The sequence below is a fragment of the Astyanax mexicanus genome, chromosome 14, assembly GCF_023375975.1.
Source record: "Astyanax mexicanus isolate ESR-SI-001 chromosome 14, AstMex3_surface, whole genome shotgun sequence".
Classification (NCBI taxonomy): domain Eukaryota; kingdom Metazoa; phylum Chordata; class Actinopteri; order Characiformes; family Acestrorhamphidae; genus Astyanax; species Astyanax mexicanus.
In genome coordinates this window covers 29,950,108-29,963,436 of record NC_064421.1, presented here as the reverse complement: position 1 = coordinate 29,963,436, position 13,329 = coordinate 29,950,108, and the positions used below count along the sequence as shown (strand labels likewise).

The window sequence follows — 13,329 nt, the reverse complement described above, 5'->3', positions numbered from 1 at the left end:
TATTCCATATAGTCATATATGATTTTTCCGCATATCGCCCAGCACTAGCTGCTCCTATAAGGTTCCTCAGATTAGCAGCCAGATTTCACCCTCACCTGCAGTAACATCCTTAAATCTCTTTAGAAGGCCTTGTTTTAGGTGTCAAACTTTGCTGTGAAGAGACTTTGATTGTATTCTACTACATGTGATCCAGTAGGTAGGACTGGGTATCGAAATGTCTCTGTACTACAGAGTCATTAAAAAAAAGGTACCAAATTTTTTATGTGCAAAATATTTTAGATACTTTGCATAAAATGCACATTAACATCCAAAATGCAGAGAGCACACTGTGAGGAAAACATGTCAAATTGCTCTAAAGTCTGACTATACTTCTAAAGAATCATCTGCACCTCATTTTATTCAAACTGACACCGCCAATGTGCTGTCTTTCAGGTTATCCTCTCTCTAAGCACTTTCCTTGTTAAAGATTACGGTATCACCATAATTTAATGTGTAGTTTCAATGTTTTAGGGCAATTCTTCATAACAAGCATTTAAAAAAAAACAAAAAAAAAAAACACGAACTTCCCCATTTTATCTTAAACGGTGCAACAGATGGCAGTGGCTGCAGCCTTTAAGGTGGAATGTAAAAATAAAACAAAATAAAAGATAATAAAAGCTAATTTCAGCTCCCAATCACAGAGGAGTAAACAACATTCTGAACCCTTTCTAAAGAGACACAATAAAGTTAAAAAAGTCAAGCAGCAGCAGCTTGACTTGTTTTTATCTGTACATGTCTGTATCAGAAGCTTGAAAGGATTCCAAATTCTTAGGAGGAGCCTTTCACCCTTGAAAACAAAATTAAAACAAATGATTTTAATATTTAAAAAAAAAAATTATATTAGATTGTATTTGATTAATATTCAGGTTTCAGCTGTGGAAACTGAAAGAGAAAATGCAGCAAGGAATAAACTTTCAATAAACTGAATGTGACACTAATCAAATCATACAAATGGTAAAAACTAGTCCTCTATGGCCGCTACGGCTGTCTAATTAGGCACAGAATGGGTGATTTGATGAAGGCTCTGGAGAGGCAAGAGATCCTCAGCAGACCTGATTTAGAACTGTCAGGGAGTTTGATTAAACTGGTCCTCATGACCCAGTAAATGTGCATCGGCTCACTGCAGCACAACAGGCAGAGAATTAAAGCTCCAACACCTGATAAGACTAATCTTGATCAAACCTGGTTACACCCTCAATGAGATCATCCATCACCTGCATTGTCCTGAGCCTTTACTCTACAGGGTCTCATGGTTCACAAAAATTAGAGCAGGAGCCAGAGCAAACAAAAGCAAGGGAAAAAAACAAAAAACAAAGTAAGAGTGAGAGCAAAGGAAAGCAAGAGCAAGGGTAAAAACAAACAAAAGTGAGAGCACGAGCAAACAAAGAGTGAGAGCAATGAAAAGCCAGAGCAAAGGTAAAAAAAAAAATAAAAAAATTAAGAGCAAGAGTAAACAAAGAGTGAGAGCAAACGAAAGCAAGGCAAAAAGAGCAAAGAAAAACAAGACCAAAAGCAAAAGAGGAAATGAAATCAAGGGCACGAGCAAATGTAAGCAAGAGTTAGAGGGAGAGAACAAAAATGTGTGTGTAAACAATGTCAAGAATAAGCAAACAAAAGCCAGACTGACAAATGAAAGCCAGAGAGCAAACGAAAGCGAGAGAGCAAATGGAAGTGCACAAAAGTAAAAATGAGAGCAAACAAAAGCAAGAGCAAGGGTAACAACAAACAAAAGTAATAGCAAGGGTATAAACAAACAAAAGGAAGAGCGAGAGCAATTGAAAGCAAGAGCAAAGAAAAACAAGGACAAAGGCAATACAGAGAAAATGAAATCAAGCAAGGAGCTCGAGCTAGAGGGATAAAACAAAAGCAAATGTGAGAGCAAACAAAGTCAAGAATGAGCAAACAAAAGCCAGACTGACAAGAAACAAAAGCCAGAGAGAAAGAGCAAACGAAAGCCAGTAAGAGAGAAAGAGGGAGCAAACGAAAGCCAGAGAGAGAGAGAGGGAGAAATAGAGCAGACGAAAGCCAGAGTGATTTAAGCGGTTTAAGTACTAGAGATGCAATAGAATTTTTTAGAGACAGTAAATGTAATTTAAAACCAAACTGCTGCAAACAAAGAAGGTAAACTGAGAGACAAAGCCTAGGTTAGTGTTTTAGGGCTTTGTGTAACCCTCACCATGAAATCATTAAAATCTTTACCATAGAGAACATCTGATGCCAAGGGTAAAACACTTAATGGATTTAAGCCCCCACCCTTACTGTACTACTGGTCCAAATGGGACACTTGGGACCCTTATGCACTTTGTGTGGGACTACCCAAAAGTAGGCGCCTTTTGGGAGGAGGGAGCCGAGTCTCTCTGTTCATTAACAGACAGACACTTTCCCAATGGACGGATCCCCAGACCCACTACATCATGACTCAATATTCCTCACCACTTGGAAAATCTGGCAGGCAGGCTTAATGTGTCCACATGTGACTGGTTCCAATAATACTGGATGTTCTCGATTTGTAAAAATAACTGCTTAAATAAACAAACTGCTCAGTTACATTATATCACAATCTGTAGCTCCTTGAACCACGGAACTGTTATCAATGACCATTTACTGACTTGTATCAATACAGCAATTTTCTTTTGGAATCACAGCTTATTACACTTTAAGCAGCATTGGGTAGGATTTTCTTGATTTTTAATCTATTTAAAGAAGTAAAATTACAGCTTAAAACTCAATGCAGAGCGGCATTTAGGTGTAATAGGAGGAATAGCGGTGCTCTCGTGTCTGTGCCGGAGCTCCTCTGAGCTCAAACCAGACTCTGTAAGTTTTCCGAGGCGGCCGCGACCAACGCTCGCGAGAACTGCGACCTGCTTTCCGACCTTTAGTTCTAACAGTTCTACAAGGACTACTGGTTCACTCTTTACAAACAAACATACAGACACTCTGGCAGAAGCTGAAGAGAGACAGAATATGTCTGTGAAAGCCAGAAAACGAGAAAGAGAAACTAATCCGCCTGAAACATTTATTACACTCTGCAACTGTAGGGGGAGCCCATGAGCACAAAATCTAAAATCCTACCTAGTGGAGCTTTAAGTAAAATATTCTAATATTATACTAAAATTAAATAACTAACATAAGTTAAAAGCATATTTACATGGCTGACTGTGGAAATAATTCCTTTTCTATGCCCAGGAGGTTGTCAGGGGTGGGAGCGCTACATATGCGCCTCTTTTAAACACCTAAATTTGTTACCCCTGGGCCCAGATATATAAACAGTCTGTGTAAAACCCAGATCATCATTATTGTAAAGCAGACTACTGGGGAATGCTCACCTGGGAGAACATTTTTTAAATCCCCTTAAATGATACATTCTGGTGAATTTTGTGAAAATAAATTGACAACAATCAAACGTGAGCTCTTGGGACACTGGGCCTGGTAGACCTGTTGAGTAATCCATATTTAAGGATTAATCTATTCTTTGTGCTGGAGGAAAGTCTAGACATGCTAGTTGTGCTCCTGTTAGCTGTCTTGAAGCCCAGTAAAGATAGATCTCTTACATTTCGAGATCTGTTAGATCACAGGATAAGCCTGATTTTATTTGTATTTTTTGCAGTCACATCGGTATGCCGGAGATTCCAGCACGGTGTCTGAACGTTATCAGGTCTGTATTTTGCATTAAACTACCTCATTATGTGGAAGTCCAGCAGCAGAGAAGATGGGGATTTTCTGTCCTCGGGCGATGCTGTTCATGCCATCAATGGCGGAGATGCCAGTCTGGATCATCTCCTCTGGATAGATACGGCACTGAGGGTTGATGGGCTGACCTGGGAGAGCATAGGACAAGCATGAATGAAAACGTTATAATGTTCTCCAATGACCATATGACTTTCACACTCATTCTGACAGACTGTAATACACTGCAGGAAGCATTGGGGGGCGCTCTATAATGCTCATATAATCCACACGTTCATTCTGACAGACTGTAATACACCACAGGAAGAGTAGGGGTGCACTATAATGCTCTATAATGTTCATATAATCCACACGTCCATTCTGACAGATTAATATATTAGAGAAAGAGTACGGATTTGCTATAATGCTCTATAATGTTTATATAATTCACATGCTCATTCTTTTTTCTTATTTCTAATTTTCCCATTTTCTCCCCAATTTTGCACAGCCAATTACCCAACCCCCTCACTAGGACTCCCCCTATCACTAGTAATGCCCCAACACCAGGAGTGTGAAGACTAACACATGCTTCCTCTGATACATGTGAAGCCAGCCACTTTCTTCTTTTTTTCAAGCTGCTGCTGATGCAGCATTGCCGAGCAGCATCACAGTGCGCTTGGAGGAAAGCACAGCGACTCTGTTTCGATACATCAGCTCACAGACGCCCTGTGCTGTGGAAATCACCCTAGGAGTGATGTGGGGAGAGAGCGCCATCTACCCATCCGGAGGGAGCAGGGCCAATTGTGCTTGATAGCAAAGCTGCATGAGCGAGGATTCAAACCTGCGACCTCCTGCTAATAGTGTCAGCGCTTTAGACCGCTCTTCCACTCCGTGCCCCCACACACTCATTCTGACAAGACTGTAACACACTACAGGAAGCATAGGGGGCGCATACTGCACATGCTCACCCTGGCCAGACAGTATACACTACAAGAAGCGTAGGGGGAGCTTTATAATGTTCATATGATCCTCACACTCATTATAACAGATTGTCATACACAACACGAAGCATAGGGGCTCTCTTTACCGTTTATATAATCCACACGCTCATTCCGAAAGATTATAATGTACTACAGGAAGTGTAGGGGGCGCTCTTTAATACACTACAACGTTCATTAGATACACACACTCATTTTGACAGACTGTAATACACTACAGGAAGTGCAGAGGGTGCAGACTGGAGTGGAAAAAACAAGTAAAGAAACAGAAGGAATCTTTTACCCATAATGTCAAGGTAGTCCTCAGCCAGCACAGTGGGGCCACGATCGATGGGTTTACCAGAACCGTTAAAGACACGTCCTGCAAGGAAAGAGACCAGATCACAATAAGCAATAAACTTTGAGTGCCTAAAAATATTTCTTGCTGCCTTACAATTTAAATGACTTTCTAAAGATTTCAAAAGATATTTTTAGTTTTAACTACTGTACTTACCCAGCATGTCTTCAGACACAGGTGTGCGCAGGATATCACCTGTAAACTCGCATGCCGTCTTCTTAGCATCGATACCTGAGGTCCCTTCAAACACCTGCAGAGTTCAAAAGACACCAAAATGTTTCAATTGAAACAAGTAATAAAGTTCTACACAGTGTTCAGACAGATTGCAATACACCATAGGTAGTACATCTTACTGCACAAATGTGAGATTTGACATGGTCTCACATAGTTTTCGGATTTAATGTAAACTTATGTTACGATATGAACCCGAAGAAAGTTAGCACTGTTTTAGGCCGTTGCTAAGATGTTGCTAAGTGGTTTCTATATTACACTAGGTGGTAGAGCTGGTGTTCTTACGATGTGTAATCACTAATATAGATCTGCAAACTTTGGTAACTGGCAATGATCTTTCTCAGTGGAGAAGTTGTGATTCAACCTGTTCTAAACCTTCAGTCCCGCAAAACCACCACAGCATGGATTCAATTTTAACCATAGAAATTCCAGTGAGACATTCATTAAGCACCTCCTTTATATCTAGTCTCAACAATCAATTGCTCTCACAGTGAGATCTCAATCTACAGGAGAAACCTCTCTTAAAGCTGGATCTCGGGGGATAAAATAAGACCCACACAAGAATCTCCTCCATTTAATCTACAAGTGCCATACACAGACTCACAGTGCCCTCTTCACTACACAGTCAATAAGGTGTGGATGGAGGTGTTAAATGGGAGTCTCAATAGGCTTAATGAAGGATTGCGTCCAAGGTCACACAGACTGGTAAACCTATTCAATGATATTAATCATTTTTCAGACATGTTGAGGTTAGACAGTATTGTGGGGTAAGCAACAAGTTTAGCAATAATACAGCCCTTACTCATTTCCTCTCAACACTTCCACTCAGGAAAATCCAGACAGCAGAGATGAGCAACCGTCACACTTACGCCAAAAAGAGAAGTTTTTTAAAACTTTAAAAACCTGTTACACTGGAAGAACTTGGAATAGAGATTCCACATGAGCAGTGGGGGAAAAGCTCTTATACAGATTACCATTCAAAAGCAATTTCTTTAAAGTAATTAAATGTTAAATGTAAAATTAAAGAACGAACAGTAGAGGTGGGCAATGTGACCCTAAAATCCTAAAAATATATTTTAGGGTATCTCGCAATAACTATAATCTTGTCGATATTACAATACAATAAAAAGTTTTATTTAATCTTACCTGCAAATATTAGACCTTGGCAGTACTAATAACATTTAATTATCGTTATCATTTGTTTTGGCAAGTTAACGAGAAATGAGGTTAGAATCTGAAGTCTTACCTGAACTACAGCCTTGCTGCCAATCACCTCCAGCACCTGGCCACTCCTCCTAGTACCATCTGGCAAAGTGAGGTGGACAATCTCAGCATAACGAGGAAACTAGCGATGAAGACAGAGGAAGAGATTAAAAGAAAAAACAAACACATAAGAACAAAAAACAATGAGAGAGAACGGATAAAAAAAATCCCAGAAAAATAACAATATAAATGAGGTACTACGGCGATAATTAAATAATTATCCATGCAGAAATAACTCTTACTTTGACATTGTCCAGAATGACCAGGGGACCATTTACACCAGACACAGTGGAGTACGCTGAAAGGAAAAACAAGAAAAAACAAGAAAAAAAAAATATTTTAAGAACAAATTAATAATTATGGAGGTCAGTCTGATTGCATTATTATTTATTTACTAATAGGTATTTAAACCTATATAAAATAATCTGCATTAGATGGAAAATTTATTATATTTATCACAAATTACTTAAAAACATTTTTTTTAAATGCAGGTATTTCCTTGTGTTATTGGAAGGAGAGTAATAATAATAGTGTAGTGTGGTTTAGGTCTGACAGACTAGAGTCTTTTTACTGTATTATGATATCTCAAAAGGTAAAGAGAGAGACAGGGAGACAGAGAGACTAAAAAATAGTGTGGGTGAATCTTTAGAAGTAGAGCCAGACTTTAGAGCACGTATTTACCTCAGTGTATGTGCTCTTCCATGTTTGGCACATTTGTGTGTTTCATGCAAAGTATCGAAAATAAGCAACTATTTTTTTTATATATATATTTTTGTACTCTGTAGTACTGAGACATTTCGGTCGGCAACTTTTTGGTAGCGATTTTGATACCCAGTGGTAACCCAAATAGCATATTTTGAGCTCCGGATATTCGGCACTGATTGGCAGCAAATGTTTGAATATTCATAAAAAAAAAAAAAAAAAAAAGGCATTAAAAAAATTTTACTTCGAAAAAAAAAGCAACTCACGGCCCCCTTAATCCACCACAACATTTTCCACTGACCCCCGGCACTGAGAGAAAGAGGGGAGGAGGAAAAAAAAAAAAAAAAAAGGATTTCCCACCCCTTTCCCTGGGCCTGGTCAGGCTCAAAAAATGGTCTGTGATAGGCACCTGTTTTTTTTAAATACACACTGTTCTTATTTCTTGTTAAATATCTACTACAGACGGATTATATCTGTTCAGTATCATTTATTACACTACAGTCCTCGATAGATGGAGTGCATTATGTCTCCTTATGTTATGCTGCATGCTCGGACTGCACTGCGTGCTCTGACGGATGAGACGTTTTCGTTTTTTGTGTTTTTACCCGTTTTTTTTTATTTTTACCCCGGATTTGATGTGTTTTTTACCCCGTATTTTTTGCGTTTTCAACACAGATTTCTTTGGGTTTTCACCCCAGATTTTTTGGGGTTTTCACCACAGATTTTTTTTTAGATTCTTGTTTTTTTACACCGTCAAGAAATAATACTAACCGCATTTAGATGGTTTCTCAAGCTTGATGTGCCACCATGATATGCTAGTTGAATATCACATATGTGGCACACTGCCTTTGTCTTGTCTGCACTCAATTTGAAATGCTTCCAAACAGCTGAGCTTCTCAGCATTTTGCCTCTCTCATACCATTATTAACCTGAACTGAATATTCGGGTCTAGCCCTAGTAAAAGACAGAAGTAAAGCCTTAGTAAAAGGAGTGCATCCAAAAGAGGAGAACAGAGCCCAACAGTAGTGTAAGTTACTTCAACTTCAGTTTCTGAGCTGTAACTTTTTCTCTTTGATTCAGTGTACTTTAACTTTTTAGCAGCCAGTTTTTAACTGAAGTCACTTTACTTTTACTGGAGGATGAGTTTAGGCTACTTGTCCAGGGGTGGGTAGATACATCGCACAGCCCTATCCATCTTCGACAGGCGAAAAACATGCCCAATAAAACCTTCAGTCAGTCATACAAAAGTGAACGCTCATACCTCTGCATCTAATTGCACACAGTGACCTTTCCAGACAGCATAATTGACATTCTGTGCATCTCTGTGTGCAAATGTCAGGGCCGTCCGGGTCCTCGCTCTGCAGGCGGTAAGACAGGGACTCCGTCCGAACTCAGCGCAAACCCAGCTCGACCCTGCCCCACTCACACCGCCACGGCGGGTGCCAATTTCTCACCTTCAACCATCACCTTTCCATAGCATGCCTGTCATTTATTGGCCTGCGGGCCGAGTGTAATGCATCAGAAATAACAGACATTAAAGAGAGAGAAGGTTGGAACCGCTGCTTTCTGGTGAGGACCAGGTAATAAAAGCTCCAAATGTGGGAGAGGAGGAGGAGGACACAGAGCATTAGAGAAGGACATCTTAGCAAGAGCATCTGTAACTCTGACCCAGGAGGGACTTCAGGGTGAACCATTCGACTGTATGGGAGGAGCCATGTCTGTTCCATCCTTTAAAGGGATAGTTTGGTGGAAGTTTATAAAGCTATATAGCTATAGTCTTGCATCCAAAAAAGTAGCTAAAGAAGGTAGGACATGCTGGATGTAGATATGAAGCATCTGTGAGTTTTTGGGGCAGTTTTTTAGCTTGATCAACTGATTGTCATTACTAATCTGACTGGGTGGATTTTACTAGGGCTGGGTAACATTAAAAAGAAAAAAAATGATACCCAAACAGTTCTTTTTTGATACCTTTAGCTAAATTGTAACCAAAAAATACAAACAAGATAATTCTTCATACACAATGTATTAATTTAACAACCGACGTGAGTAATCTCATTCTCATACAGTCATTATGAGAGACTCTCTTTGACTCTCTTTTTGAATTTTGTTGGAACGAAAACAAGCATTTTTGTTTATGGTGCTTCATTAAAGAACAATTACAGCAGCATTACTTGTTTTTTAAACTATAAATCTTTTTTATAGTTTTTAAGAGTGACTTTTAAGAAGTATCAGCATTACGCAAAAAGAAATTATATATTTATATTAGTAGCGAGAAAGATGGCAAAAGAGAGTCTGAAAGACGGTGTGTCGAGAGTTTTAAAGAAAATGAAGTGTGGATGAAAGTAGAGTCAGACTTTAGAGCATTTCGACGTGTTTACCTCACTCTCCATGTTCTCCTCTACTGAGTCATGTTTTTTTTTTTACCTTGCTGTGTCCACTTTCTGCATTTATCATGATTATCTGTTTTATGTATCGAAAGTAGAGAAAATAAAACACTGGATTTTTTTTTTGTACTAAAAAATTTCGGTCGGCACCTTTTGGGTTTCGAATTTCGATACTCAGCCCTAGGTTTTACAATATTACACCAGATATTAATCATTTATTTGTACACACACACAAAAGAAATACTACAGCAACACACACACACACAAAACTGTTCTAGGAGTGTGTTGCAGGTGGGCAGTCATTAGTAGAAGACCTAACAAGGAGAGTGGAGACGGGTGTGGTCCTCAATTTAGCTTTTCACTTATTCTAGAGAAACATTAGCTGCTCTGTCACTAGAGCCAATGTGACTTCTAAATGTGTGTGTGTGTGTGTGGACAGGGTCAGAAGAGGTGAACTCTGGCTTGTTCTGGGTCGTCCATCAGGCCTCAGTGTGTTAGGGTTTTTGGAAGTGATGAATGAAACCGTGAGAGAGCGAGAGAGTGTGTGTGTGTGTGTGTGTGTGTGTTGTAAACGCATCAGTGTGTTGGGTTATTGTGTGAGGCGTCAGTCTGAAGCCACATATCAAAGCCTGGCGGAAATGAGGCCTGGCTTTAGCGACCAAAACTACAGCCCAACGGGGAGCAGCCATTCTGCCTCTAATTAGCCTGAAAAGCATTGAATGAGCCACCAACCAACACACACACACACACACCTGCACTTCACACCCAATTAGTAGCATAGGTTGTGAAGCGAGAACACAGGGAGGAAAGAGAAAGACAGATAGACATTTGTGTTTTGGGCAGCTCCGTTTAGTCTGTATTGTCCAATCTGGACACTGACCACCCTAAAGCCACTGATTACAGAGCTCTAAATAAAGAAACACCAAACATTTCTGTTTTGGTCAACGGAATGTTTACTATATAATTATCATCCTGTTCAAAGCCTGATGATATACAACAGAGCTTATCAAGGCTGACACATGTTTAGAAACTTCTTTAAAATAAGTCGCTTCCTTAAAATAAGTCGCTTCCTTAAAATAAGTCGCTTCCTTAAAATAAGTCACTTCCTTAAAATAAGTCACTTTTTTAAAATAGGTCTTCTTTAAAATAAGTCGCTTCCTTCAAAATAAGTCTTTATTGAAATAAGTTGCTTCTTTAAAATAAGAAACTTCTTTAAAATAGGTCTTCTTTAAAATAAGACGCTTCTTTAAAATAGGTCTTCTTTAAAATAAGTCGCTTCTTTAAAATAAGTCACTTCTTTAAAATAAGTCACTTATTTAAAATAGGTCTTCATTAAAATAAGTCGCTTCTTTAAAATAAGTCGCTTCTTTAAAATAAGTCGCTTCTTTAAAATAAGTCGCTTCTTTAAAATGATTTGCTTTATTAAAATAAGTCGCTTCTTTAAAAGAAGTCACTTCTTTAAAAGAAGTCACTTCTTTAAAAGAAGTCACTTCTTTAAAAGAAGTCTTCTCTAAAAGAAGTCACTTCTTTAAAAGCAGTCTTCTCTAAAAGAAGTCGCTTCTTTCAAATAAGTCTTCTTTAAAATAAGTTGCTTCTTTAAAATAAGTCGCTTCAAGTTAAGGCATGTCCCTTAAAGTCTGGCAAAAAACTGACCAATGACTATGATTGATCACCGAGTTCAGATTCAGGGAATCTGCCAATAGATGTCCGATATCGGTAACCATATATATGTGCGTCTTTGGCTCATAACGGTAGAGGCTAGGCTAATGTTGCTAAAAAAATATGGGATTTTACCAAATCACACCACAATGCTTGTTAAAGCACTGCAAAAAGCAGCATTACTAAATCCTATGTTATACCTAAATTATATGCTGTGATAAGATTTATATTTTATTGTAGTAGTTCCATTTATTTATATATGTTATTTATTTTACTGTATTTAGAAACCTATACTACTATTTCTTTGTACCAGCAGGGATTAGTCCTGATTTCTAACGCTAACAAATTGCCATCCGTAGCTACGAACCTCCACAAGGCCCCTGTGGACAGGCCCACAATCCATATATAGGTGCATTCCTAGAAACAGAACCTCATATAAACTGTACACTGAGTTACTGCTTACATTCACTGGTGTAGAGCCTAAGAAACTACACCACCTGCTTCCGCTTCCCGAAATAAATAAATATAAATTATCTTAGAGGCTTCAGTTGACAACGTAGTCATCGCTCGAATCTCCAGAGTGCACATTTTCCCCCTAAATAAAAGATTAGCCTCACAATTATCATTATGACTCTGAAAGAAAACACCAGGCTAATCACGCCCCACGCCAAATAATGCCCTTTCACAGATGCGCAGGAAAGACGGCGTTTTCTGCAAATTCCAACATTTTCCAAGACATTATGGGTTTTGTTCTACGCCTCCTTTTCGACCCAGCCCCAACAAATTGCGCTACGCACTTTTCCATGGATGTGTTTATAAAATGGACTTAATAGCTACACTTACCCTACAAATTGCCCATATGTTTCAAAAGAGATTCATATGGCTATTTACCGAGATGTGATCATAATTATGATGCAGGAAAATTGCCACCGTATAATTGTGCATCAACCTCTTAAACATCTCTCAAAACACAACACACACACACACACACACACACGCACGCACACACACACCCCCCCAAACACACACACACACACACACACCACAAACCCTTCTAATGGAAAACGCTACTGAAATCTTTTAGCCAAACACGACAAGTTTTTCGTTTGTATCCAAAAACAAGCCGACGAGTCTTGGAACGCTCCAGCCAAACACATCCGAGAACTTCCAGAGCGAAAACCAGACTGAAAATTAAATAAATTCATAATAAAAATCATAAACAATGAATAAATAATATCATAATAATATAATCATCATTACGTTCACACAAATAATAATTTAAATAAATTGTTCAAATAAAAAGATCAAATTTTAATGAGGTGCACCAAAGCACTGTACTTTCTGTAAGATTCCAAAGATTTAAAAGTGTTTGTCTGTAAAGACAATCAAACACTAACAATCAATTTGTGTCTTCCACCCTCAATTAAGGTAAAGAGGTACTAATAAAAAAAAAAAAATTAAAAAAAGTGAGAACCCCATGCATTTTTACATTTTACAATCAGTTTACAATAAAATAAAACAACCAAGCGGTCAAATCAAACTGAACTTGAACTTCATCCCAAAAAATTATAACTGATCATCTATCTAAAATAAAAATTGATTTGAGAGTGATGTGTCATTTAGTTTAATTTCTTTGCAGAAAACAAAATACACAGGTCAAAAACAAGATGTTTTAAATACATTTTGAATTAGCTGGCTATTACTCCTGATATAAATAAATGAAATAAATTATTTTTATAATAGTTAATGTACTGGTCTTTTATTTATACTGTGACTACTTTCTGTATTGACTTTAATCTAGTGTTTTTAGAAACTCTTATTGCACAGATCAACAGGCTTTTATTTATTTTTTTCTATTTCTGCCCAAATAACTACACATCCTCTGCAGAGGATTATGTAAAGAAGTATACTGTAAGAAAACACGTATTTTTCTCTTTTTACATACATAAAAAAAAGTAAGTATGATGTAACAACTCCACAACACAATGCGCTCTCTTCCCCGCTGAACTGGACGGCCTCGACACTGGAGCCCTTTTCAGAGCCTGGCGCT

At 38.3% G+C, this 13,329-nt stretch overlaps 1 protein-coding gene across 1 annotated transcript in view; it reads right to left on the bottom strand.

Moving 5' to 3' along the window:
* atp6v1ba (ATPase, H+ transporting, lysosomal, V1 subunit B, member a) overlaps positions 1 to 13,329 on the bottom strand; it is a 55,109-nt gene that overhangs the window by 25,082 nt on the left and 16,698 nt on the right. The window contains exons 2-6 of the mRNA XM_049464003.1: positions 6,777 to 6,832; positions 6,518 to 6,616; positions 5,197 to 5,290; positions 4,987 to 5,064; positions 3,718 to 3,857 (exon numbers count right to left, since the gene is read on the bottom strand). Of these exons, the coding sequence (XP_049319960.1) occupies positions 3,718 to 3,857; positions 4,987 to 5,064; positions 5,197 to 5,290; positions 6,518 to 6,616; positions 6,777 to 6,832 (467 nt within the window). The remainder of the gene's footprint in view (positions 1 to 3,717; positions 3,858 to 4,986; positions 5,065 to 5,196; positions 5,291 to 6,517; positions 6,617 to 6,776; positions 6,833 to 13,329) is intronic.